Source organism: Mauremys mutica, chromosome 9 (genome assembly GCF_020497125.1).
Source record: "Mauremys mutica isolate MM-2020 ecotype Southern chromosome 9, ASM2049712v1, whole genome shotgun sequence".
In the NCBI taxonomy this organism is placed as follows: Eukaryota; Metazoa; Chordata; order Testudines; family Geoemydidae; genus Mauremys; species Mauremys mutica.
This window is the reverse complement of record NC_059080.1, coordinates 875884-903534: the sequence shown is the minus strand read 5'-3', so window position 1 is coordinate 903534 and position 27651 is coordinate 875884. Positions and strand designations below refer to the sequence as shown.

Genomic DNA, 27651 nt, shown 5'->3' with positions numbered 1-27651 from the left:
AGAAAGGTTTACCCCAGGTCTGACCAGCCAGGGAGCCCATACAGCACTGCTGCATCTCCATGGGCTCAGGCAAAGCCAGGAGACTTCAGGAACACAGGCACCACAGCACACAGATGACCAGACCTGCTGTAGAAAGCCTGCACAAGCTATGGCAGTGCAGCTCGGCCCTGCCTGCCACCAGCTCCGCAGGCAGAGCAGATGGACTACAGCACACTTGTACAAGGGTTGGCTCTCCAGCCGGGGCACGCGAAACTCCCCTTCCCCTGAAGAGAGATGAGCCAGGTGCAGATTGTGTCAAACATAATTATATTTATAGCAAAAATAGGCTTTTTCTGTAGCTTCCACAAAGGTTCTCTCCACACAAGTAACCAGGCTGGTCAAAGCAGTGTGCCTCACACTCACCCTCCACACTCCAGTTACGAGGAAGGTCCCAGCTGTGTCCTCATGCCCCAAAAAGCTCTTTGGAGAAGGGGCCTCTGTACACAGCCCTTACCTGAATCTCCCTCCGAAGCTGGGCCAGCCACTGAGCACAGCGTGTGCTCCTCCAGCCAGAGCGGGAACAGGGGTAGGGCAAGTCCCTCCCGGGGTCACGCAGAGCATTGCAGCATGTGGATCCTGCCCATGGCAAAGAGAATGAGGTGCAGGCCTGCGCATGGGTCATAGCTGGTGGGTGGAGGCTGGTCAGTTGGGAGCTGCTCCAGTCCTGGGGCTGCCATCCCCATAACAGGAGGTGATGGAGGCAGATTCAGTTGACCTGGCCTGTCAGTGAACAGGCCCATGGCCCACATGGCAATACTGAGCAGCAAGTGACCCGTCCCAAGGCTATGCAGCCTTGGCTAGGACCCAGCTCATGTTTGGGTACAATGGCCCCCCTGTGCTTTCTGTAGAAAGGGGGCTCAATAGGAGACCCTGAGGGTGAGATGCAGGTCCGAGAACCCAGCTCTACAGAAGTGAAACATTCCAAGCAGCCACCTCCAGGAGCTGGAGGAAAAGAGCCTGTTCCTGGCACTGGGAGAATACAGCATGTTGATCACTGCACCTCCTCTGGAGTGCCACAGCTTGACATGTACTCAGCATGGTGCCGCCAGGAGGTTGGCAGGCATGGCCAGGAGCGTACGCAGGAGGCTGGTTTCCCTCCAGTACTGTGCTGGGGAGCGGGAGAACCTGGGTCATAACCAGTGCTCCTCCCTTCTGCTCCTCTGACTAAAGGAGTTTCAGAACACACCCACAAGCCACCCTACTGATTGTGATGCTCCACAGCAAGCTACATCACCCTACAGCCGCTGCGTCTGAACGGCCAGCCATGCCCAGTGTGATGCTGCTGCAGTGCTGGAAAGGAAGCAAGCTTGCAGCTCTGCCCCAGGGCTGGAACGCACACAGGATCCAGCACTGGGTTGCCCCTATGGACAGGCTCCCTGTGCCACCTGGGTGAAGGGGCTTCCACTGTGGATGGTTAGAGCCCATCTCTTTAAAGAGAGAGATGCCCTCTCCCTGCCCATCCTTTCCTCCCTGTCCCATGTCTTTGGGAGTCTGCCATGGACACATTTGAGTCTCCAGCTTCACACCGACATCACAGCAGCATGGAGTTGCCTCACAGCTTGGTAATTGCACATAACAAGGTCACTCATCGTGCCCCATAGAAACAGAACAGTCAAGTACATTAGAGAAACCCATCGCAGCCAGTTCCAGCCCGATGGTTCAAGTATGGAGTCCATGGAGAGGCAAGGATGCCTGCGCCGCCCCTGCCATAACCCAGCCATCCCTGCTCTCTAGGAGATCATATACTGGGTAATTGCTTGCAGTGCATACAGGAGCTCAGCTTGCATTCTGGCTTCCAGGATGAGAAGGTTCACGTGGACCTGAGGGAGCAAAAGAGGGGCTTAGGCTTGGTGCAGTTTGCGTAGTGCAGTGATCTACAGGCACCACTGTCAGGGCAGGGCTAGAGGGGGCAGCCCCAGGGCACTGAGCCCTTCATGCCCAGTGTTTAAATGCTAATGGATTCCTTCTGGCCTGGGCAGGGAGTCCGTCAGCCTGTGTGGAGAGGATGGACTGGCAACACGAGAGAACTGCTAATTCTGCAGGGTTATGAGCTGCCTGCACTGGAGAAGCTGTGAGAGGGAGGGACATTCAAGTAGATCCAGACCAAGCCCTGTATGGACTTCATAGCCCTGTGGATTCAACTGTTCCTGGGGGTTTTATTTGACCACAAATTCCCTGACTCCCCAAGCCTGCTGTCATCTCTGCAGGAGCAGCTCCTGAGGATGTGGTAGTCAGCGGGCCCTGTCTGCCAGAGACTCCCATAGAGACTCACTCCAGTAGGAGAACTACTCCTCCTCACATGCGCCTTGCAAACAAGACTGGTGCTGAGGACAGTTCTGCCCTGCAGGGTAGACATGGACCATATGCAGAGGCATTGCTTCTCCCGGGTTACTGCAGCTGTTCAACATTGCGCAGCTCAGCACAGGTCACAGTGCAGCGGAGCACTGGTGCCCCAAGATTGCTTGCAGCTCCTTCAGTGATGAGGCCTCCAAGCGCCTCACTCCCTGATGCCCAGTTCCAGCCCCACAGGAGCACCCGTGTCTCGTGTTCTCTGGATCCGCCCTGACACCTCTTTGGTTGGAAGGAAGGACCTTATGTGCCAGGCTCAGGTCCCCTCCCACCTTTGGGCTCAACCCAACAGCTGCACAAGCTTCCCTTGAAGCACTGCTGGCTCTAAAAACTGGCCAAATAGACTACATGGAGATATTAGATGCGCCATGTTCTCCTCTGAGCCCCTGTACCTTTTCACTGTGCTTGAACTGCTTCCAGAACCGGCTGAACATTTCTGGGTTAGTCTTCTCTGGGTAACAAGTCACAGTTTTAATGTAAACTTTGAGCATACGCTCCAGAAAGTGATTCACTTCTGCGTAATCATAGTCGTCGTACCTGTGGGAAGAGTTCCAGGGCACATGTGAGAACCAGCTTCCACGTGCCCACCTGCCACAACCTTCTCCAGGAGCAAGATAGCAGCCAGAGGAGCTGGAATGACCACTTGTATCAGGCCCCTGCTGCTCACTGATCTGGAGGCACTAGGCTTACATACAGGAGAGCAGCAGCTGACACACACACCTTGGCTCAGGGGCAATGGAAGCTCCCTAAAAGTGGGGGGGCCACTGCTGCCCAAAACATGGCCCCACCCCCATGTCACTCCTTCTCCCCACTTGCTCCTCTCCCCTTCCCCCGTTGCTCACTCTTACAGCCAGTAAGAAGTGGGAGGGCATAGCAAAACAATTCTGCTGCTACGTAAGCCATACCTGAGCCACTCCCACAAGACATCCCGAGAAGGGGCTGGGGGAGCACCATGGGCAACCTTGTCATCCAAAAGCTCAGCCAGGTTTGAAGGCTCATGTCAACCTATCCCTGCTTAATTCCTCCTGGATTCTCTAAACCAGTCTACAAGGTTGGGGCACAGAGACAGCTGTAATGTCCCCATTTCTCAGGCCAAGCTCCTCTCCCGGACAAATCACACCTATGCTAAGAGTTAGATTTTCTTCAGTGACAACCCCATGTAAGCCTTGCACTGAGACCCCTTGCCCTGTAGGGCTGGGATACCTAATTCCGAACATGCAGTGGATATAGTTCCAGATGCCCCGTTTGAAGACGGAAGATTCACAGCCTTGCCGCTTGGCCATGGCATTGCTCTGGAGACCGTCAACTGTACGGAACTTCTCATCCAGGAGGTGGCCAACGTCAGAGTAGAGTCTGTTTACCAGCGAGAATCCATGGTCTTCCCAGGAGTAATCCTGCCAAACAGAGCAAGATTCCTTCAGTGCCAGAGGGGGAAACTCAGCAACCTCATGAAATGAGCCAGTGGAAAAGCCACTGAGGCTGAAAGCAGTGTTGTGTCCAGTGTGTCTCAGATAGGACAAGCTCTTGCTGGAATCAGAACAGCAAGAGGTTTTCTTGCTCTGCCAGCAGCCAAACCCTGCCCTCAGTTACACCTGCCTCTAGTGGGGTTGTCCAGGTGCAAGAGAACACCTGATCCTGCTTCTGGAACTTTGGCAGCAAAGCTGTTGCTGAACAGAATCTGGCTCCCTCCCACAGAACTGTGCTGGATCTGCAACAGCAGAACACTTATTTGTCTCCAAGGTCAGTAGCTCTGACTCATCTCCCTCCACAACCTGCTTCTTGTAAGATGGGGCATCTTGACCATCACTTTTCAGAGTGACGCCGCGCCACGACAGTGGCTGGTGTAGCCCCCTGGGATGCTGCTGTTTTAGTCTCAGGCATGTGAGCCTAGAGCAGCCGCATGGCACTCTCTCACCCTACTGTTGACATGGAACAAAGATCCTGGGCCCAGACTCTGCTCCTGCCTTCCAAGGTCACCCCATAAAAAAGAGAGCGCAAAACACTCACCTGGACTCTAAATATCTGGGTCTGCTCTTCATCTCGCCTGGCAAAGTCCTGGTATCCAAAGTCAGGGTCCTGCACATAGCAGGAGAGATCTGTGGCTCTGACAATTTCCCCATCAAAATCTGAGGAAAAAAGAGCCCACCGCCACCCATAGGGGAGATTAGAACAGATCTGCCACAAGTTTATGTTGCTTCTCTGCAGCATCCAGCAGCAAGGGGCATGGTCTCCCTCCAGAGAAATCTCCTGGGGCATGAAATCCCAACTCCCACAGCATTACTGCCTCTCTGAGCTTGCAGAGCCAGCAAAGAGTCAATCCCAGCTAAGCACTCTGGTACACATTTCATGAGTGTTACACCCCATCTAAACCATTCTCCCAGGGCAAAACTGATTCTTACAACACTCCCTGGGGCTTTCTTCACTTTTGAAATAGACAAATCAATGGCACTTCCCTTCCCTCCCTTGGGGAAAGAGGTCTCTTCAGCATCATTTCTCAGGTTCCCTATAGCCACATTTGTCATTTCCTCAGCTTTTCCTGCTCTCTACAGTCGTGGAAAACATCAGTCTTCTCCAATTATCTGGAAGGGTGTGGATTAACCAGTGTTAAGGACACTAACCCCCAATTCCACATTCCTGTGGCCCCCCACTAGATACTCTACAGTTCAAGGAGCTTGTAGGTAATTCTTTGTGGCACATCTTTCTAGTCCTACAAAGAGAGGAGAGTCCTGGGTGGCACCTGCAGCCTCTACAGGGACAGGCCTAAACTGGGGGCTTGCCCTTCTCCCAGCAGAGACCTCTGGGGTGCCAGATCTCCAGCCTGCCCCGTTGGATTACCTTCCTCTCTGTCTTGGGGTGGTGGCCTCGTTTCCTCTCGGCCCTCAGTCTCCAGGTGGATCCTTTGGATACGTTCCCGGAGTGATTCAAGTTCCACACAGGAGTCCAGAGACTGTGCGAGAAGACAATACACAACTGTTAATCAGCCAGCAGTCCTCGTTCCATTGGCCCCCTGGCCACTGGGAGAGTTAAATCCTTGGTGGCTCACCCGTTTGCGGTTGATGCGCAGCAATTCCAGATTACAGCTGTTCCCACTGGCAGACTCACAGAAACACTGGTTTCCTGGCAACGTTGACTTCAGTATGCTCCTGCCATCCAGCCACTCCTGCTCACAGCCACAACCAAAGACAAAGCTGGCGAGAGCATGGTAATGTGCCACGAGGACAACAGCATGGACCAGCTCTGCCAGAGACCAGCTCTGCTCACTGATCTTCAGCAGCTTCTGTGGGGTAGGTCAGACAGAGACTGATAGCACAGCAAGAAAACAGACTGGGTTATTAGTATCAGGGGGTAGCCGGGTTAGTCTGTATCCACAAAAACAACAAGGAGTCCAGTGGCACCTTAAAGACTAACAGATTTATTTGGGTATAAGCTTTCGTGGGTAAAAAAGCCACTTGTACAGATGCATAGAGTGAAAGTTACAGATGCAGGCCTCTCCTGGAATTGACACCTCCTCATCCACCCTGATCAAATTGGCTCTGTCAACACTGGTTCTCCACTTGTGAGGTAACTCCCTTCTCTTCATGTATCATTATCATAGAATATCAGGGTTGGAAGGGACCTCAGGAGGTATCTAGTCCAACCCCCTGCTCAAAGCAGGACCAATCCCCAGACAGATTTTTGCCCTGATCCCTAAATGGCCCCCTCAAGGATTGAACTCACAACCCTGGGTTTAGCAGGCCAGTGCTCAAACCACTGAGCTATCCCTCCCCTCGAATATAATGCCTGCATCTGTAGACTGGGTTACTGGCTGCCCCGTCCATCAAGTGACTCACCCAAGGTCTCCTCCCTCTTCATGACAGGCCCCCTTTCGAAGGAATCTGCAAGGGGACCGTGCATGATGGAAGGAGCGGGCAGCTCTAAGCCCTATGTTCCCTTCTCATTCCACCCATCAGCTCACATCCAGACTCTTCAAATCCACGTCCCATGTGCAGTTACCTCAATGTGTTCCTTGCTGATGAGCCAAGGCCGATGAGCCAGGATCTTGTTGATCTCATTAAGATTGCGGAGTTTGGGAGGGATGAAGTCCAGGCCTCGCAGCCACTGGGGATCTCCCCCCACTCGCAGGAACTGCAGCATGTGCAGATTCACCAGATACCAGCACTGGTGCCGAGCAGCTGCCTGCAAGATCAACTCAGACCCTGAGTGCATGAAGCACAGCCTTAGCAGCTTCTCCAGAGGACAATGCAGTATCCACGGGGCCAGGGACACCACCCAGATAACCAGCACAGGCAACTGTCTGAAGACTCCAGCTGAGCATGAAGTCCAAGGCCACCCACCCAAAGAGAAGCTTTGCAGCCTGCCTAGGGCCAAGCCACAAAGGATATCAGAGCTCCCGCAGAGGGACGCAAGACACAGAACTTAACTGGGGCCTTCTGCAGGGAGAGGTGACCCCAGACTCTGGCAGCACAGAATAATGGCGACCGAGAGGAGAGCTCACCCTTGCCTCCTCCATCACTGAGCCTTCTATGGAGACGTGGCAGCCACTAGACACTGGGCACCAGCCAAGCTAAGGACTGAGTGCTCTGGCAGGCTACCGTTATGCCCTGGAGGCTGTTGCCGTAGGGCCAGGAAGGAGGCCTTTACTTCAGCTGCTTTCCAAGAAGTGAGGGTTGGCACGTACCATGATGGCGATGTAGTGTCTGCAGGCAAATGGCAGTGGGCCGTCCATGTGAAGCAGGTAGTGCTGCATCTTGAGGAAGCTGTCCAGGTACTGCGGGTGGTAGCCCATCTGTTGTGTCACTGCCTCCAGGCGCCCCCGGCTGGCCAGCGCTTTCACAAACAGGAACTGTGGTCGCTCTTGGTCGCTACTAGTCATCTTCACTACCTGAGGGAGACAGAGCCGCAGTGTTAGAGGGGGCCCACTCCAGCAGGAGCTGGCTTTCACCTGGGGGCTTGGAGTCCACTGGAGAGCTGAGAGGGGCTGAAATGGTGCTAGTCCCAGCATCGCAGCAATTGGCCCTCGTAAGCACCCCCAGGGCTAAGAGAGAGAAGCAGAAAATGTCACAAAGGGGACGCTGAGGTTCCCTTGTTTCAGGGCAGATTCTTCCTATATGGCCCTCGACCCAAGCCCACTAAAGGGAAGGCCAGAAGTTTGGACAACAGCCATTTCTCTGGTTGGAGACTGCCATGCCGGGTTTGGGGATCCAAGCAAGGCTGAAACAGGAGGCCGATACTGGCTGCAATGGGGGGAGCTTGTTTGTAAGAGGCATGACTTTACCCTCTTGTTAAACTGGAAGCTGCCTGGGTCGTATCCAGTTAGTGTGTGGAGCAGTCTCCCCGCTGGAAGCACCACTGCTTGGGGCTCGAATAGTGGCTGAAGCTCTGGAGAATAGGAGTAATCTTGCCTCTGCCCCATGGGGCTGGAACAAGAGGAATTCAATAGGGGTTTTCCATTTCAGTGCGCAAGGCCTTCATCCCTACTCAGAAAGCGCTCTCCACTCCTGTGCCGGTCTGGCTAGTGCCTCTGGGCCTCCAGCCTGTGTCAGGAGAACAGCCAACAGTCCCATTCAAAAGCAGTGACTCAGCTCCTTTTGCATCCCTTTGAGAAGAATGCTGGAAGCAGGGAATATCCAGTAGCCAGCCCTGGTGGGAGGGCCCACACCTCCTCAGAGCAGCGAGTTGAGAGTACAAACAGTGGTGTCCTAGGATTTCCCTTCCCTGCAGGGGAACGTGGCCACAGGCAGTTTGCAGAGAAGCCAGTGCCCCGTTGTATCATTCCAGTGACAAGTCCAATTGTACGGGTGAAGGTCAGGGACTACAGGGCAATGTACATGAACCCCCATTATCCTCTTATAGCAAGTGCTTCTGGCTAAGGGTTTCTTTCTTATATACCTGTTACCATAGCATCTGGGCGCCATGGTCACTCAACCCAACAAGCGAGAGGCACAACTGTGGGTGTCTGAAGACAGGCATAACCTCTCGCCTTATTTAGTTAGCAATGAAGCACTCCTTCCCCAGTCACCCCCTTCTGCAAGCCCCCTTGGCTACATGCAGCAACAGGACCCATTAGGGAGTTTAAAGAGGAAGCCAATCCTCAACCAGACCCTGCCTGAGAGCTGGCTCTTTTGGCAAGACCAACACCCACAGTTAATGCAGTGAAGAGGTCAACACTGAGATGCTTCTCTCCCCAGCCCTCTCCCGCAAAACTGTGAGCTCACACTCACTCAGCCCATGGTGCTAGTCAGCTCCAGACAGCCCCTGCCCCACCAAGGCCACTGCAGGCCGTGGAGTTATTCTCTCTGGCCAAGAGCTGAAGCCTCAGGAAGGCCAATACACGCTCCTGGTCCTTACAAGGATGGTGTGTGATCAGAACAGCAGAACGCAACAGAGGACGTACATGCTAGACAAAGAAAGCAGGCCCTTGCCCCAACCCCCAGCTCCCTCTGGTCTTCACAGGTCGTTTGGCATGAAGACCACCTGAGGACTGGTTTGTTCCCCTCTGCTTACAGAGCCAGTCCCAGGCCAGCCAAGGGAGCAGCAATGCAGAGAGGCCCAAGCAGTGGGTCTAACCTGTTGGTCAGAGTCACGTTTCCAGCTTGTGCCGAGCGTCAGGGCTCCTGTAGGTGGGAGGACTGGGTCCTATACAGGAATCCAGGCAGCACCCTCTCAGCTGCAGCAAACCAAGAGTACAAGTTTGTTACCTATCCCAGGTAGATACTAGCCTGGAGAAGACAGGCCTATCTGTATCATCCAGTACAGAGGCACCGCAATAAGTTAGTTCTCTCCCACTCCTGGTGCTACATTAGCATCTTCCCGAAGCAGTTTATTCTACTCTCTTACTGCCCCCACCACGCCAGCTAGAACCTCACGGGACAGCAGCTGCTCTCCGGTCGCAAACTGGCACTGCTGGGCAGGTACCGGCAGCAAGCGCTTTTCTGCCCAGTCAGTGGTATTCCCAGCTGCAGGCCCCACGGAAAGGGGATCAATATGTCAGCCCCGTTTGGGGTTGGTAGGCCAGAGCTCTTAGAGCGATACTGCAGTGAGTGCCTGAAGTTAGCCAAGGGACCACTGAGCTAGAAGTGAACCCAGCATGCCACTGAATACTGACCATTTTCTAGCTAGCCTGTGTGTTTTTAGCCCTGAGGCTAATGAGATTAAAGACCTTAAAAATTCTGTCATTCCAGCTTCCACCTTGCTTTCCCTTCCCGCCCTTAACTCCCACACAGTTTCAGCAGCCACTGTTTCAGCCAGCAGATCTACAAACCTGTGCTTGTCCAGAAGCTTGGAATGTAGCTCCTAAGTGATCTAGAAGGTTATTATTTAACTGTTAGAGTGACAACAATATTGAGGGATGGAAAAGCCAGACTGCATCAGCAACCAGTCACCCAACTGAACTCTCTTTCCATTAGCTCATTTATCTGTACGTTAATATTGCAAGACTCAATAGCGACAAAAGCTTATCTGAAAATTCATTTGTGGCTTTGCTGTAGCTCCTTCTCCCAGTGAAGCCCATAATCTTGCCACAGTCCTGCCCTTTTGGGGACACAAGACGACAAACTCAATCTCCGAGGGCAGAGGGAGCACTACCCAGTTGCAAAGGTATTTGCAAGAACGTCTGAGCCCAGTTTTGCTCCATTGCCTGCAGCAGGGTTGTGCCCTCAATGGATATAAATAAAAGAGGTGCCTGGCTCATCTTGTCAGTGTGCAGCAGGGGAGAACAAGCCAGAAATCTGTGCTGAGTCTTCTGGGTGCGCGCACTCCCCAGACAAGGGGAATTCTGCCTCCTTAGAGGAGGAAGGCCAGCTTTGCCAAGCAATTATGGGATCAAATAATATACGTTGACTCTTTCAGAGTCCTATGAAACTCTGCAGCTACCTGAGACAAGCTATGGCTGTATCCCCCTGGGAAGATATCCAAATAGAGGACCAGGAATTTCCTGTCACACACAAAGGCCTAGGAAAGTATTGGGCTGTTGACCCTAGCTATCGCTGTGAGTTATCCTCTTGTTCCAGCTGCTGCTGCAGGCTGCCAGGCCTTGCTGCTACCTCAGTGGCTCTCCACAGCAGCTAGCCCAGGGGTGATGAGGCTCATCAGCCTAGATATGGAAGAATAAGCAAGCAGGAAGGGGGCTCTTTGCTCACCGTTTACTTCTTTCTAGCCGCTGGGAAACTCTCCACAGTGACTCCCAAGAGCTCTTGAAGTGGCTCTCTCCTGCTCTGTAACCCTGCCTCAGTGAGTCTGGGGTCCCCTGTAGCAGGGATTCCCACAAGCCACTGCAGTGGCGGCCAGGCTCGGGGCAGAGGAATGAGGTGCATCAAATTTTAATCACTGCTCTTGTAAAAGTCCACAGTGCCCCTTCAGGGGCGCTGGAACAATGTGTACAGTGGGGTGCTGAGGGCCATTGACCCAAACTGTAAACCCTGCATATGATGGAAACCACTGTACACCAGGGGGTGCGGCAGCCCCCTCAGCATCTCTGTGCCCCTTAGATCTGGGAACAATGGCAACAACACAAGCCCAGCAAATTATTTCACTCTGGGGGACACTGCAGTGCATGTGCAGCTTTGGAGCCCGCTTTTGCCTGTGCATTGGAAGAAATCTAGTCACTGCTGGAGCTTCAATTCAGTTTGCCCGGGCCTAGAGCCACAAAACAGGCTTCGCTTTGAACAGTGGGACTTCTGAGAGGCTATTCGAAGACAGTAATGATCAGAAAAGTGAGTAAGCAGAAATACCCCCAGCTTGCTCAACATGCCTTCTCCTGGCACATCTCCAGGTCCTCCCACACTCCCAAAAAAAACCCCAACCTGTCAGTAAACACGTTTTTGCTTCTTTTAGAAATGCAGAAGTCAGTGGGGCTGCAGGAGGGCAAGCCAGATTCTATTCTGTGTTATCCATCAGTGCCCTTGGCTCAGTTCCGAGACCGGTTAGTTGTGATCCTGGAAGAGGCAGGAGAAGCTGCCTGGATTGTCTGTGAAGCTGGCCTGGGTGGTGTTTTAGGAAGTAGCCCTGGGGCTTGTAAATGAAGCCAGTCTGACACAATCAGAAAGTGGTTGCCATTAAAATCTTTTACTGTTCTGCCTTTGCATTCCCTCCCTTTCGGGGCAGAGGATTTTGCAGCATACAATGGCAACCCCTCAAAGTACAAACACAGCCCCAGCCACAGGATCCAGCAGTCTCTCTCATTGGGTCATTTTGGGGCTTTGCAGACTAAAACACTCCCAAGCACATGGGCAGATGTGACGGAGGGGCACTTCTCCCTTCTCTACTCCCTCTGCTTCTACTGGGTGCAGAAGGAAATTGCTTTCAACCTGGGATCCTAATACCCATACCCGCACACAGAGACAAGTTAGATGCCTTGCTGCGCATCTTTCCCAGGATACTCCAGTGTCCCAACCCTCTCCAATGGGGCCTTCCTCATCCCCTCTTCCAGGATACCTCATTCATTCTCCGGCTTCTGTTTCACTCTCTAATCCAGTCCAGCCCCTCTATGCAAGTCTGGACTTGAGATGGTCTCTGCAAATGGCCTTCTCACAGCACCAGCTCATACTCCACATAGAAACAAGAGCTCCTTATACCCTCCCCCCGCAACAGCACTGTCAGCATGTCCCTGACTCTCACTCATGCTTTCAGTGGATTCTCCCCATCAGCTCCAAAATCCATCTCTTTCCTCTCTACCCTCGCTCCCAAACCCTGTCCCATCCAGCTACTGCAGCTTTCCCTGAGTCTCACACCGGCAGCCCAGCTGGAGTTCTCTCCCCAGACCCCTACCTTGGATTCTCTTCACCATCTGTGTCACATTTCAACTCCGCATTCCCACCTTCAGGGACCTGCACAACTCCACCCCACCTTCCTCTTTGCCGTGGCTGCCACCTTCCCGATTCAGGCACTAAGGTCAAACTCTGCCTTTTCTCATGCTGCGCCCTACATGGGAAACATCTTCCCAATCCCATGGCCACCCTCCTCAGAACTCATTTATTAGCCAACTTTACCCATTACATTCTTGTAAAATGCAGAATCCAAGGTGGAGCCACCAAGATGTGCACATAATGGTGGCTGTGTGAACTCTCTGGGTTGGTTACCTCCAGCTGTGCTCTGAATAAATGTAATGTTAGCTCCTCAGGCTAGGTTGCAAGCAAGCACACCTGGGACATAGGAAAAATAAAAGTTGGAACCTTGCAACCCTGCCCAAGGGCACCTGCCCTGACATTCCCAGAAGAAATCTTTTGCCAAAGCCAGAACAGAGGACAGTCCAAAAATTGTACTCCCCTTTGATAGGCTGACAGTGCCTGATCCAAGAGCCTGGGGGTCTCACTGGGGTATTCACATTGGTTCAAAGGCTGAATGCTAATTGACATTCTCCTCCCAGCTAGAGCACGCAGCTCTGAATGCCAGCCGGTTTCCAGTTTTATAGACTGTAAGCTCCTCAGGACAGTGGCTGAGTTTTGTCCAGTTCCCAGATTCCACTTCATTTGAATTCACCACATCTCTGCCCTCTGTTCCAATGGTTTAAACTTCCTGGGGCCAGAGTCCTGCCAAGGCAGGTGCTGACCAACATGGAAATGCACAAAGCAGCCAAGCTTTCCTGTTCCATGCTAGGGGAGGTTGGCCAATCAACAGCTGAGCCAAGCAGCACTGACCAATCCTCTATGAACAGGATGCATGCAAGGAAGAGTCAAGCCAGCCGCATTCCCAGCTCACAGCTCCAAAACAGAGAGGCAGAAAAGAGACTTTTCAGAACATCTACCACACAGATAGAAGAGAGGCTCATGAGCCATGGGATTCCCATAGGATAGCAACAATGCCCAGTGCAGACACCCTTGAATTCCTCAGCCATCAATACAGTAACATTAGATACATTTAAACAATGACCTAGAGGCTTTTCAATCTTACAGGAGTCAGGGTCCCTTGGCAGTGCCGGTGCCACCCTGAAGGTGCCAGGAGGATGCAGCAGGGTTTGATGACAGCAGCAGCAGCAGCTTGAAGAGTTTCCCCAGCCCTGGGGAGGATGTGCGGGTGTTCTGGGGTAAGGCGTACATGCCAAGGCTCTCCTGATTCAATTCACTATTTAAAATCTTAAATGGCTTTTCCTGCAGTTCTTTGAGACGCTCCTGTTCCCCTTTACTGCCCAGCAGCTCTCTGTACAGCGAGGAGCAGCAGTGCAAAATTACCCAGCTCCACACCGCAAGGTGGGCCTTTCCCTCTCCGCCTCCCAACTTCCCCTTTCTTAAGAGCGTTTGTTAGCTCTGGCAGTGGCACAAAAGAGTCGGCTTTGGTGCATTTTTAGGCTGGTGACAATGCTATGGCCCCACTTCCCAGGCTCAGAGGCCATAATCCCAAGCACTGCACTTGCAGCTTGTCCCCTGTATTGCTGCCTTTAGTCCCTTCCCACTAGCTCCAGGGCTGAGCTCCCAAAACCAGATCTGAGTTCTGGCTCAGCCTAAAGCCGAGTGATGTCATTCTGTCAGCAGGAGAAGCAGCATGCAGAGCAGCACATGCTGCACAAACAGCTCTCGCTTGCTTTCTATGGGTCTGTGCTTTCTGCTCCTCTGGGCTCGGCTCCTGACCCCCACTGGACTCAAAGTGCCCAGCCCGCCCTTGTAGGTTTGGAAGTCACCCAGAGCTATTCAGACACTCCCCACAAGTTCCCATTTGAAGAAGCCTGGTTACTGTACATTAATGAAACCTAAATCAACTCATGTCCATCTTCCCAGGGTGTCATTTCCAAGAGCAGGCATAGGAAGCAAGGGCAAAAGGGATTTGTTCTCTTCTCCCCACATCAGGTACACTGCCAGGAGTGGGGCGCGCCCTGGCTGCGTAAAAGCCTGTAAGCTGTTCAGGTACTGCGGGCCTCTTGGGAGTGCACGACACGTCACACCCCACTTCAGCAGGGGACCCAGCACAGGGGTGATGAGCGGTAAATAACTGTCTGCAGAGAGCACTTCCTGAGAGGAGACACTGAACCACCCAACAATGCATGTTGGGGCGGAGCGTGTTCTGCACCCATGGCTCCAGTGAGAGAGAGTTCCACTGCCCAGGACTCCAGAAACCCCATGCCAGCCTCCAGAGCCACCTGTATTTCTCCTCCCCCCCTCTCTCCCTGGCTATTTGGTATCCCAAATTCCCAGATCCATTAACAATGCACAGCAATTTCAGTCTACCAGTAGCTGCAGGCTCTCTGTAGAGCCTTTCTAGTGTCAGGGAGTAACTCTAGAAGAGACACCCCCCCCCCAGATGCCCAAGGTACTGGGGAGAAGGCTGACTGACAAGTAAGCAGGCAGGGAGGCGGAAGACACAGGACCCAAACTCACTGTGCCTGAAGCACCAGAGTCTGGCTCTAGACTATTGCACTGCAGGGCCGGCTTGGTACCAATACAGGTACCAAGCCGGACAGAGCAGCACACACGTGGGCTGCTGTCAGGGCTAGGGAACGGGGCAGGCTCCGTGGATCATGGCAAGCCCGGCACGAGGCACTGGAGACTGCGAGGGGACGGGCGCACTTGAACCTGACGGCTGGCGGGAACTCCAGGGAGCCAGGCACTGGGAGCGCTCCAGCACGGCGGCCCTGCCTTAGGGCCAGTCCCGGGACTCCCCTGGAGCAGCGGAGGGAAGCGAGCACGTCCCCGGCCTCGGCCCCTGCAAGAGCGCCCGGCCGGCTCCATTGTCTCTCCAGCCGCAGCGCCGGCGCAGCGCCCCCGGCGGGCAGCGGGGGCAGCGCGGGAGAACAGGAGAAAAACAACTTTGATTGGCAGTGATGGGGAGGACGCGGCATCAGCATCCCAGGACAAAGACCCTGCACTGGCTCGGGGGATGCTCCTGCCCCGGCACCTGCCGGCGGGACCGGCGGCTCGTGCGCTCGGAGCGGGCTCGCTGCGGAGTGTAGCCGGGCGGGCGGGCGAGGAGAGGACACGGTCCCCGGGGCGAGGAAAGGTGCCTTGGGAGTGCGGGGCCAGGCGCCCGGGCAGCGTCCAGGCTCCGGCCCCAACTTTCCCAGGGGGACAGGGGCCGATTAGCGCGAGAGAAGGGGGCGGGGGCCACCGGAGACCGGAAGGTCTACACGGCTCTGAGTGCAGCGCCATGAGGGGACCCCGAACTGGGACGGACGGTCACCCGCGTCCCCACCTGGCCCTGCAGCCGCTGGCACTGGCTTCCGCGGGGGGGGCACTGGGGGCACTGGAGCTCACCTGGCCCTGCAGCCGCTGGCACTGGTTTCCGCGGGGAGGGGGGGGGGCACTGGGAGCAAGCCGGGCCCTGCAGCCGCTGGCACTGGTTTCCGCGGGGAGGGGGCACTGGGGGCACTGGAGCTCGCCTGGCCCTGCAGCCGCTGGCACTGGTTTCCGCGGGGAGGGGGGACTGGGGGCAGTGGAGCTCACCTGGCCCTGCAGCCGCTGGCACTGGTTTCCGCGGGGAGGGGGGACTGGGGGCACTGGAGCTCACCTGGCCCTGCAGCCGCTGGCACTGGTTTCCGCGGGGAGGGGGCACTGGGGACACTGGAGCTCGCCTGGCCCTGCAGCCGCTGGCACTGGTTTCCGCGGGGAGGGGGGACTGGGGGCACTGGAGCTCGCCTGGCCCTGCAGCCGCTGGCCCTGGTTTCCGCGGGGGGGGGAGAACTGGGGGCACTGGAGCTCACCTGGCCCTGCAGCCGCTGGCACTGGTTTCCGCGGGCGGGGGGGGGGGGGAACTGGGGGCACTGGAGCTCGCCTGGCCCTGCAGCCGCTGGCACTGGTTTCCGCGGGGGGGGGGAACTGGGGGCACTGGAGCTCGCCGGGCCCTGGAGCCGCTGGCACTGGTTTCCGCGGGGGGGGGGGAGAACTGGGAGCACTGGAGCTCACCTGGCCCTGCAGCCGCTGGCACTGGTTTCCGCGGGGGGGGGGAACTGGGGGAACTGGAGCTCGCCTGGCCCTGCAGCCGCTGGCACTGGTTTCCGCGGGGGGGGGGGGAGAACTGGGGGCACTGGAGCTCGCCTGGCCCTGCAGCCGCTGGCACTGGTTTCCGCGGGGGGGGGGGAACTGGGGGCACTGGAGCTCACCTGGCCCTGCAGCCGCTGGCACTGGTTTCCGCGGGGGGGGGGGGGAGAACTGGGGGCACTGGAGCTCACCTGGCCCTGCAGCCGCTGGCACTGGTTTCCGCGGGGGTGCTCCGTGCTCGGGGGACACAGGATCATGGTTAGCAGCCTGACGGTACCAGCCCGCTCCAGCCGTCTGCCCAGGGAATCTGCAAGCCGGGTTAGAGCAAGGAGCTGGAGCCCGAAGGGGGCGTGCCCGGTGTACAACAGCGACCAATCGCTGTGGAGATGGGCGAGGACGCTATGAACCTTCAGCCAATCAGAGCCAAGGGGCTGGAGTCCGGCCGGGAGGGGGCGGTGGCTTGCAGGACCACGAGGACGAGGATGGAAAGTTACCTGCCTGTCAAGGGATGTAGTCCCGCCCACTCCCCGGGGAAAGGGGCGGGGCCTCGCGCTGTGGGCTGTTCTGCAGGTCCCGCCCCGCAAAGGAGGCGGTGGCCTGAGCCCGCAGGCTGTGCTCTGGTGGCTGCTGCTTGTGGCCGGCTGGGCTCGGGGCCGGCTGGGCTCGGGGCCAGGTCTCCTGCCACTTTGCAAAGGGAGGTGGGCCCTGGAGCTGGGTGGGGGGAGAAGCTGGAGCAGCCGGGAGCCCCCCTGCTCCCACCCCCTCCAGCAGCCTGGGGGCTCCGAGGGACGTGAGTGCGGGTGGGGGCTGCAGCCTGGTGCCCCTGGGGCTGGGAAGGCCCCTCTCGTTCCCCACAGCAGCCAGACGGGCAGGAGCTGTGCATCGAAAGGCCACTTGCCATCCCAGCAACTTCCAGATTGGCCTTGGTGGTGCCCCAGGGAAGGGCTGGGTGCTGCTCCCAGCTCCTGGTGCCATGCAGGAACAGCTGACATGGCCTCTCCTGGCTTGGCTCCTTCCTCCCATTTCTCTCTGGTTTCTCTCCCTTCAGGCAGTCAGTTTTATTCTCCTTGTTTGTCTTTCTTGCAGACTCTCCTCACCCCCATCTTGATTATTCTGTTGGACATTTAACTTCTCATTCCCTCCCCCTGCTCCCACACCGCGAAGGCTGAGTTAAGAGCTGCGGGAGCAACGGAGAGAACCTCAGCAGGCAGGCTGCTGGCTGGGTTGGGGTTGGCAGCCACTCCATGTGCGCTGTGGTTACAGCCTGCTGCATTAGTGGCTGTACTCGGGGAAGGTGAGTGACTTCCTTGGAGTTACTTATAGATGTGGCAGCAGGTTTGCAATGTAGGAGGGAGGGTGTAGCTGGACTGGCATAGCTATCCCGTTAGTATGGATCTTCTCTGCTCTGTGCCCCCATGAACTATCGGCCCAGCCCCCACGATGAGAAACATTGTACGAGCAGAGGCTGATCTAAAAGACGGAGCCTCCAAGCACTGGGGTAGAAAGACCAGTAGCTTCTGCCCTTCCCCCAGCAGCTTGTGGCAAGGAGCTAGGCTTCTCAGCTGGACCTTGCCCCAGCCCTCACCAGTGGAGGCCCTAGCCTCCTCTTTCTGTTTCTGCCTCTGGCTAGTAGGTTCATTCCTTCGTATGGCAGGTGTCTTCTCAAGACCTTACACTAGTCAGTAGAACATAAGAACTGCTGTACTGGGTCAGACCAATGGTCCATCTAGACCAGTATCCTGTCTACCGACAGTGGCCAATGCCAGGTGCCCCAGAGGGAGTGAACCCAACAGGTAATGATCAAGTGATCTCTCTCCTGCCATCCATCGCCACCCTCTGACAAACACCATTCCTTACCCATCTTGGCTAATAGCCATTAGTGGACTTAACCTCCATGAATTTACCCAGTTCTCTTTTAATCGCTGTTATAGTCCTAGCCTTCACAACCTCCTCAGGCAAGGAGTTCCACAGGTTGACTGTGCGCTGCATGAAGAAGAACTTCCTTTTATTTGTTTTAAACCTGCTGCCCATTCATTTCATTTGGTGGCACCTAGTTCTTGTATTATGGGAATAAGTAAATAACTTTTCCTTATCTACTTTCTCCACATCACTCATGAATTTTTACACCTCTTTCATATCCCCCCTAGTCTCCTCTTTTCCAAGCTGAAAAGTCCCAGTCGTATTAATCTCTCCTCATATGGGACCCATTCCAAACCCCTAATCATTTTAGTTGCCCTTCTCTGAACCTTTTCTAGTGCCAGTATATCTTTTTTGAGGTGAGGAGACCACATCTGTACGCAGTATTCGAGATGTGGGTGTACCATCTATTTATATAAGGGCAATAATATATTCTCCGTCTTATTCTCTATCCCCTTTTTAATTATTCCTAACATCCTGTTTGCTTTTTTGACCGCCTCTGCACACTGTGTGGACGTCTTCAGAGAACTATCCACGATGACTTCAAGAGATTTTTCCTGATTTATTGTAGCTAAATTAGCCCCCATCATATTGTATGTATAGTTGGGGTTATTTTTTCCAATGTGCATTACTTTACATTTATCCACATTAAATTTCATTTGCCATTTTGTTGCCCAATCACTTAGTTTTGTGAGATCTTTTTGAAGTTCGTCAGTCTGCTTTGGTCTTTAGCCATCTTTAAGGGGGGAGGGATAGCTCAATGGTTTGAGCATTGGCCTGCTAAACCCAGGGTTGTGAGTTCAGCCCCTGAGGGGGCCATTTGGGGATTGGTCCTGCTTTGAGCAGGCAGTTGGACTAGATGATCTCCTGAGGTCCCTTCCAACCCTAATAATCTATGATTCTATCTTGAGCAGTTTAGTATCATCTGCAAACTTTGCCACCTCACTTTTTACCCCTTTCTCCAGATCATTTATGAATGAGTTGAATAGGATTGGTCCTAGGACAGACCCTTGGGGAACACCACTAGTTACCCCTCTCCATTCTGAGAATTTACCATTTATTTCCACCCTTTGTTCCCTGTCTTTTAACCAGTTCTCAATCCATGAAAGGACCTTCCCTTTTATCCCATGACAACTTAATTTACGTAAGAGCCTTTGGTGAGGGACCTTGTCAAAGGCTTTCTGAAAATCTAGGTATACTATGTCTACTGGATCCCCCTTGTCCGCATGTTTGTAGACCCCTTTAAAGAACTCTAATAGATTACTAAGACACGATTTCCCTTTACAGAAACCATGTTGACTTTTGCCCAACAATTTATGTTCTTTTATGTGTCTGACAATTTTATTCTTTACTATTGTTTCAACTAATTTGCCCGGCACTGACGTTAGATTTACTGGTCTGTAATTGCCGGGATCACCTCTAGAGCCCTTTTTAAATATTGGCGTTACATTAGCTAACTTCCAGTCATTGGGTACAGAAGCCGATTTAAAGGACAGGTTACAAACCCTAGTTAATAGTTCCACAACTTCACATTTGAGTTCTTTCAGAACTCTTGGGTGAATGCCCTCCGGTCCTGGTGACTTGTTAATGTTAAGTTTATCAATTAATTCCAAAACCTCCTCTAGTGACACTTCAATCTGTGACAGTTCCTCAGATTTGTCACCTACAGAAGCCAGCTCAGGTTTTGGAATCTCCCTAACATCCTCAGCTGTGAAGACTGAAGCAAAGAATTCGTTTAGCTTCTCCGCAATGACTTTATCGTCTTTAAGTGCTCCTTTTGAATTTTGATCATCAAGGGGCCCCACTGGTTGTTTTGCAGGCTTCCTGCTTCTGATGTATTTAAAAAACATTTTGTTATTACCTTTGGAATTTGTGGCTAGCCATTCTTCAAACTCCTCTTTGGCTTTTCTTATTACATTTTTACACTTAATTTGGCAGTGTTTATGCTCCTTTCAATTTACCTCACTAGGATTTGACTTCCACTTTTTAAAAGATGCCTTTTTATCTCTCACTGCTTCTTTTACATGGTTGTTAAGCCATGGTGTCTCTTTTTTAGATCTTGTACTGTGAGATCTAAGAGAGATTTATTGTTGATTTTTTTATAGATATATATAAAAAATCAACAATAAATCTCTCTTCTGTATAGGGCTTAAATTTTCAGAATCCTTGACAACATTAACTAATGAGTTTTATTTATATATATATATATATATAATCTCCAGGGGTATCTTCCCCAAGCACTGAAATGCAGTTAGCTGTGGTGGAAGGAGACAGCTGTGTAGCAGTCACAGCAATACCTCTCAATTTGCCAAGGGCCAAATGCAGGACACAGTGTGTGAGGAAGGCCCAAATCAAGGGAGGCAGCATGGTCTCTGGGAAAGTTTCAAGGGGAATGTGCTAGAGGAGTGTGCTAAAGTACAGAAAAGGGAGTGTGGAACCCTTATATTTGAATGCTTATGACAGAAACGAAAGGGGAGACGCCTGCAGGAGGAACAGCAGTAGATTTACTGTGGAATAGCCTTTGTGTAAACGTTCTTCATACTATTCAAACACTGTGTGCAGTATTTTATACTAGTTGCCCGTGCTCGGTGTGCATTAAGTGTTTGTTTTACTCAGAGAGCCTATGGACACAGGATTGTTACCATCCATTTCTCTGGGCTTTGCATACAACAGCCCTGAGGCTTACCTGTGTGTGCTGCTTTCTGAACAGGCAGAACTCTGGCCTGAGCTTCAGCACAGAGGAAAGCCAAGGTGCAGGGGAGTGTAGAGTTAGTCAGTGTTGTCTGAGCATCCCCTACACTTGTGCCCCCAGGGTGGGGAGACTGTGTCCTCTCAGGGGACCTAAGGCTGGTGGAACCATTCCCTGGGGTGGAAAGGGGAGGGGCCAGGCATAAAAAGAGTCAGCCGTGAAGAAATGAAAACCAGATCCTGGGCTCTTTGTGAGGCCAGGGCAGGAAGGGCTGAATGCAGCATGCCAGGGCTCACGGCTCCTTGCACCTCAGGACTAGCAACTTGAGAAGCCAAGAGCCCCCCAAGCTCCACCTTGCCTGGCTCCCTCTGTGGGTTTTCTGTCCTCCTTGATGTGAAGTGACCCTATGTCAATGTCCGTGTTTTGCCCCCTGTGCTGGAATTTGTCCCTTCACAGCAGCAGCAGCAGGAACTCATTCCCAGGCAGCTGGTGGCCAGGGTGCCATTCACAGAGCACATGGCTCGCTGTGCAGGCAGGGGGCAGGATGGGGACTCTGGCAGGAGGCTATAGCTGCCTTTGGGCGTCCGGCTCTATCAGTGACATGCGTTCTGGGGGTGTTTCACTCATTGCCATGCCATCCAAGCTAGTTCACCTGAATAGCCTGGGACAGACACACGTGAATCCTGCCCACACCAGGTTTGAGAGCAGTCGCGCTCTGGGCTGGACCGTCCATCACTACAGCTCTCTTTCTGCTTGTAGTGCAACTGGACCATTTAGCCCTGTTTGTCCCATAGTCGCGCTAGGACCTGGGATATCCCTTACAGCTCGTAGCAGTGGCTAATACTGTGCTGCCTGGCAGCGCTATTCAGGGTCAGATCTGGCCCTAGCATTGTGGGGCCAGGGCAGTCCCTGGGACTTGCTCCTGGGCCCTTATTCTGTGGGTGCAGCGTGACATTCCTGGACAGCTGTTGTGCTACCAGGCTGCGTGGCCGTCAGCCTGCAGCCACATCCCAAGTGCTTCCCGCTCACTCTCCTCCCGCTGGCTGAGGCTGGGGGTGAACTAGTCACCTGAGCTGCACCTTGGCTACTGATCAGCTGGTTCTTGTCCAGTTAACAAGAGCCGATTCTCCTCCCAGCCTGTTAGAAGAAGAGACCGTGATCTGTTGACTGGAGCAGCCGGGAGCTCACCAGTGGGCAGAGCTACTGTTCCCTTGCAGCGGGCCTGATTCTCCTCAGCGCATCCCCTTTCTGGGCCACGTACCTGAATGCAAAGCGAGCGTGGCACACTCTCAGTTTCAATACCAGCCTTACGGCCCTGGGCCAGGTCTAGAATCACAGAAGATCAGGGTTGGAAGGGACCTCAGGAGGTATCTAGTCCCACCCCCTGCTCAAAGCAGGGCCAGTCCCCTACTAAATCATCCCAGCCAGGGCTTTGTCAAGCCGGGCCTTAAAAACCTCTAAGGAAGGAGATTCCACCACCTCCCTAGGGAACCCATTCCAGTGCTTCACCACCCTCCTAGTGAAATAGTGTTTCCTAATATCCAACCTAAACCTCCCCCACTGCAACTTGAGACCATTGCTCCTTGTTCTGTTATCTGGTACCACTGAGAACAGTCTAGATCCATGCTCTTTGGAACCCCCCTTCAGGTAGTTGAAGCAGCTATCAAATCCCCCCTCATTCTTCTCTTCTGCAGACTAAACAATCCCAATTCCCTCAGCCTCTCCTCATAAGTCATGTGCTCCAGCCCCCTAATCATTTTTCAGAGGGGTAGCCATGTTAGTCTGGATCTGTAAAAGCAGCAAAGAGTCCTGTGGCACCTTATAGACTAACAGACGTTTTGGAGCATGAGCTTTCGTGGGTGAATACCCACTTCGTCGGATGCATGTAGTGGAAATCTCCAGGGGCAGGTATATATATGCAAGCAAGAAGCAGGCTAGAGATAACGAGGTTAGTTCAGTCGGGGAGGATGAGGCCCTCTTCTAGCAGCTGAGGTCTAATCATTTTTTGTTGCCCTCCGCTGGACTCCACTAGAATAGCTGTGTTCTCCTGCTCCCTGTGCTCCTGCTTCATTCCTTACCTTGTCTCCTGGGAGATGAGGCTGACACTAAGGCATCCATGAGCTGCTCTGTACCCCTGCTCCATTCCCTACCGGGCTGTCACTCAGGACGTGCATTATCACCTTAACGGCGCGCCAGGGAGCCTCCAGTCCTGAGACTCCACTGCTGCGCGGCGCCTCCATGGCCAGTCAGTCTGAAACTCGGGCTAGCAGTGAAAGTGCAGCACTGCTGCTAGTGGTTTTGCAGACATGGCTCCTGCTGGGGTGAGTAACAGCTGACTTCCTCCTGTCTCTAGCATTGGCTCCCGGCAGCTGTTGGGCTGACAACAGGAAGCTGGGTCAGCAGATCAGCTGCAATTGATGCTTGGTTTTTATTTTATTCTCCTATCAGCCAAAAGAAGCTGTGGTTTTCTTGACACTTGGACATCCCTGCGCCCCCAGAACATGGTGGAAGGCCTGATGGGGAGGACAGGAGGAGAAGTGAGTCGTGTAACTCTGACATGTCCATGGGTGCTTTCCCTTGTTCCACACTCTTGCGAAAAGGTGAGACGTGCTGGGTGGCACCTTTGGGGACTAACTCCCCTCACTGGCTAGGCCCCAGTTACTGCACATGGTATCCGGAGGAGTTGGGCTAGGACAGGGCACCTATAGTGACTGAAGCAGTGTCTTTAGACTCAGACTGTAAGGTCAGACAGGACCATTGTGATCATCTAGTCCAGTGGCTCTCAACCTTCCCAGACTGCTCTGCCCCTTTCAGGAGTCGGATCTGTCTTGCGTACCCCAAGTTACACCTCACTTACAAACTACCTGCTTACAAAATCAGACCTAAGAATACAAAGGTGTCACAGCACAGCTACTTTCTCACTTTTACTATATAATTCTAAAATACATTGGGCTATAAAGCTTATAGGTACATTTCAGTGTATAGCGCAGAGCAGTATAAACAAGTCATTGTATGAAATGTTAGGTTGTACTGACTTCTCTAGTGCTTTTTGTGTCACCTGTTGTACAAGTAGGCAAATCTCTAGGTGAGTTGATGTCCCCCTGGCAGAGCTCTGCAGACCCCCAGGGGTACGTGTACCCCTCGGTGAGAACCACTGCTCTAGTCTGACCTCCTGCACATTCTTGCACTTACCTAAAGGAGCCACGGTGCTAACACAGACAGCACCTCTCTTGCCTCCTGGTGTTGAGCGGCCTCAGACAGAGCAGAGTCCTTGCCAGACTTGGCTGCTGTTCTGGACTCCGGTCTCTGTGCTCTCCTGGACACCTTGGGTGTTCACCCCACCCTTGCCCGGAGGGGGCCAATTAACCAAACAGGCCATGGCTGAGAGGCAGGCAGGTGAACACTCCCCTGCCTGAGGGAGGGAGCCCTGCTGGGTTCGGAACAGCTGGGCTGGATTTATAAAGACCGGAAGCTGCTAGCAGAAGGGGCTGCTGGGAATGTCTGTAGTCCCACCCTGGGAGAAGGGAGGTGCATCTGAGCTGGCAAATCAAGAGCAGGGGTGGGAGCCAGGAAGGTAGGGCAGGGCTTTGGAAGGCAGTGAGGTGTAGAAGGGAACAGACCTTGGATGCTGGCCAGAGGGTCCCTGAGCAGAAACTGGAGTGGAGGGGGGCCTGGGCGCCCCTGCCAGCCACTGTGGGAGTGGCACTACGAGGCACTGATTGGTAAGGCTGCCTAGGACTGCTGGGGAGGAAAGACTTTTTGATACCCAGAAGGGGAAATGCATAGAGTGACCCAGCTGGAGGGTCAGCTCACAAAGAGGCAGCAGCAGCTCGTGGAGCAAGAAAGGGGCTGCAGACCAGGGCCGCCCAGAGGATTCCGGGGGCCCGGGGTCTTCGGCGGCGGGGGGGCCCTTCCGTTCCGGGACCCGCCGCCAAAGTGCCCCGAAGACCCGCGGCGGGAGCCCCCCGCCGCCGAATTACCGCCGAAGCGGGACCTGCCGCTGAAGTGCAGCCCGGTCTTCGGCGGTAATTCGGTGGCGGGGGGGGGTCCCCGCCGCGGGCCTTCGGGGCACTTCGGCGGCGGGTCCCGGAACAGAAGGGGCCCCCCGCCGCCGAAGACCCCGGGCTGTCCTGCGGCGGCGGCGGCGAGTCCCTCTTCCCCCGCCCCGGCCCCGGCCCCAGCCCCAGCCTCAGCCTCTTACCCGAGCGCGTCTCCGGCCGAGCCCCTGAGCTCCGTCCCGCTCAGAGCCGCGTGGTGAAGGGGGCGAGGGGGGGCTGTGAGCTCCACGCCGAGCGGAGGCAGCTGCCCCGCCCCCTCCCCACGCCGCTCGGAGCGGGGCGGGGCTCAGGCCCCGTTGGAGCTCCCAGCCCCGCCCCCTCACCACGCAGCTCGGATCGGGGCGGGGCTCAGGGGCTCGGCCGGAGACTCGGCGCTTGATGCACTGAGGCTCCAGGAGAGGGGCGGAGGCGGGAGCCTCCGCTCTTCTCTTGGGGGCCCCTGCGGAGCCCGGGGCCCGGGGCAAATTGCCCCCTTTGCCCCCCCCTCTGGGCGGCCCTGCTGCAGACCCGGAGAGAGAGGTGGAGGACAGTTTGCAACTGTGGAAGGGGTGTTGCCCCCACAAGCTATTGCCCAGAGTGACCAGGAGGAGGTGCTATCCTGGTGGTGGATGAACCACCCTGTCATTCTGCATAGCAAAGAAACCCCCCCAGCAGGTGCTGAACTGGGCTTGGCCTGCAGGGCTGTTTCATTGCTGTGTAGACTTCTGGGCTTGGGCTGGAACCTGACCTCTGGGAGCCTCCCACCTCCCAGGACCCTAGAGCCCGGGCTCCAGCCCAAGCCCAGCGGTCTGCACAGCAATGAAACAGCCCTGCAAGCCGAGCCAGCTGGCATGGGCCAGCCGCAGGTGTCTAGCTGCAGTGCAGATATGCCCCGTGTGCAGGGTACAGTCGGGTATGCTGTACCAGTAAGATATCTGTAGCTGGGCGGTGTTCAGGCCATATGGAGTGGGTGGGGGGAGTTCAGGCTGTATGCGGGGCGGGGTGTTCTGGCTCAATGACACAGTTCCTCTTACTGGTCTTGGCCTCTGTCTCTGATGTTCACAGCATGGGTAGATTCCCCAATAACCCTGACAGGCCTTTGGAAGATTATTTTCCATCCCTCAAGGCCCAGGCCTGTGGTGGGGTGGTACCTTGGGGGGCAGAGTGAGACGTCTCCCTAGAACTGAGCAGTGGGGGGACGTGCCCGGTTCTTGGAGCCAGGGAAGACGTGCAGGTGGCCGGTTGGTTGAGAGAGAGGCTTGCCTGGTTGGGGTTTTATGGGACTGGACCCGAGCACTCTGGCTCTCAGAGCCCGTGGCTGGGGAGAGTCAGTGGCTCACCTGGAGCTGACTTTGAGGGATGGTGACTTAGAGCGCAAAGTGCTGACCGGCCTGACACATGACTCTGTTCCCACCCTTGTAGGGCCCTGCTGCTGGAGCAGCATGTAATGGCTCTGAGCCGTGGTGTCAGGAAGGAAATTGCTCTATGGAAACAATGAAGATGTCTCAGCAGGAGGCTGAGTGGGGTGGTCCAAGTACAACTGGATCCCACCCAGGAAGAGCTTTGCTGGCTTGAGTTGATAAGAACATAAGAGCGGCCGTACTGGGTCAGACCAAAGGTCCATCCAGCCCAGTATCCTGTCTACCGACAGTGACCAATGCCAGGTGCCCCAGAGGGAGTGAACCTAACAGGCAATGATCAAGTGATCTCTCTCCTGCCATCCATCTCCATCCTCTGACGAACAAACAGAGGCTAGGGACACCATTCTTACCCATCCTGGCTAATAGCCATTTATGGACTTAGCCACCATGAATTTATCTAGTTCTCTTTTAAACGCTGTTATAGTCCTAGCCTTCACAACCTCCTCAGGCAAGGAGTTCCACAAGTTGACTGTGCGCTGTGTGAAGAAGAACTTCCTTTTATTTGTTTTAAACCTGCTGCCTATTAATTTCATTTGGTGACCTCTAGTTCTTGTATTATTGGAATAAGTAAATAACTTTTCCTTATCTATTTTCTCCATATCACTCATAATTTTATATACCTCTATCATATCCCCCCTTAGTCTCCTCTTTTCCAAGCTGAAGAGTCCTAGCCTCTTTAATCTTTCCTTGTATGGGACCCATTCCAAACCCCTAATCATTTTAGTTGCCCTTCTCTGAACCTTTTCTAATGCCAGTATATCTTTTTTGAGATGAGGATACCACATCTGTACGCGGTATTCAAGATGTGGGCGTACCATGGATTTATATAAGGGCAATAAGATATTCTTCGTCTTATTCTCTATCACCTTTTTAATGATTCCTAACATCCTGTTTGCTTTTTTGACCGCCTCTGCACACTGCGTGGACATCTTCAGAGAACTATCCACGATGACTCCAAGATCTTTTTCCTGACTCGTTGTAGCTAAATTAGCTTCCATCATATTGTATGTATAGTTGGGGTTGTTTTTCCCAATGTGCATTACTTTACATTTATCCACATTAAATTTCATTTGCCATTTTGTTGCCCAATCACTTAGTTTTTGTGAGATCTTTTTGAAGTTCTTCACAGTCTGTTTTAGTCTAACTATCTTGAGAAGTTTAGTATCATCTGCAAACTTTGCCACCTCACTTTTTACCCCTTTCTCCAGATCATTTATGAATGAGTTGAATAGGATTGGTCCTAGGACAGACCCTTGGGGAACACCACTAGTTACCCCTCTCCATTCTGAGAATTTACC

General features: G+C 54.0%; 2 protein-coding genes and 1 long non-coding RNA gene across 9 annotated transcripts in view; 2 read left to right on the top strand and 1 right to left on the bottom strand.

Moving 5' to 3' along the window:
- Positions 1–15125, top strand: part of FOXO4 (forkhead box O4) — a 57027-nt gene extending 41902 nt beyond the window's left edge. The window contains exon 3 of the mRNA XM_045029864.1: positions 13278–15125. The gene's annotated coding sequence lies outside the window, so the exon portion shown is untranslated. The remainder of the gene's footprint in view (positions 1–13277) is intronic.
- LOC123377231 (sestrin-3-like) lies at positions 291–16627 on the bottom strand. 6 transcript variants are annotated; one of them, XM_045029867.1, is made up of 11 exons: positions 16481–16586; positions 8956–9055; positions 7664–7922; positions 7067–7270; positions 6382–6564; positions 5432–5665; positions 5224–5335; positions 4396–4514; positions 3592–3782; positions 2781–2925; positions 291–1859 (listed from the first exon to the last, which is right to left on the bottom strand). In XM_045029867.1, the coding sequence occupies exons 3-11, from the start codon at positions 7799–7801 to the stop codon at positions 1770–1772; spliced, it is 1416 nt and encodes a 471-aa protein (XP_044885802.1). In that variant the 5' UTR covers positions 7802–7922; positions 8956–9055; positions 16481–16586; the 3' UTR covers positions 291–1769. The 6 variants fall into 6 exon arrangements, with proteins under 6 accessions (XP_044885802.1, XP_044885801.1, XP_044885803.1 ...); XM_045029869.1 differs by lacking the exon at positions 7664–7922 and having other exon boundaries at positions 294–1859; XM_045029866.1 differs by lacking the exons at positions 8956–9055; positions 16481–16586 and having other exon boundaries at positions 7664–8901.
- Positions 15140–26615, top strand: LOC123377235. 2 transcript variants are annotated; one of them, XR_006582139.1, is made up of 4 exons: positions 15140–15312; positions 17376–17583; positions 23344–23495; positions 26355–26615. It is a non-coding gene; the product is annotated as an uncharacterized LOC123377235 (long non-coding RNA). The 2 variants fall into 2 exon arrangements; XR_006582138.1 differs by lacking the exon at positions 15140–15312 and having other exon boundaries at positions 17019–17583.
- Positions 26616–27651: the final 1036 nt, after the last annotated feature.

What these genes read in the sequence shown, in the direction of transcription:
- LOC123377231 (XM_045029867.1), bottom strand. Translation starts at nt 7,801, where the DNA reads ATGGGGCAGAGGCAAGATTACTCCTATTCTCCAGAGCTTCAGCCACTA. An exon ending in TGCGCATCAACCGCAAACGG is followed by an intron (nt 5,336 to 5,431) that starts GTGAGCCACCAA and finishes CTTCTCGCACAG; the next exon opens with TCTCTGGACTCCTGTGTGGA. An exon ending in CCCAGATATTTAGAGTCCAG is followed by an intron (nt 3,783 to 4,395) that starts GTGAGTGTTTTG and finishes TCTGTTTGGCAG; the next exon opens with GATTACTCCTGGGAAGACCA.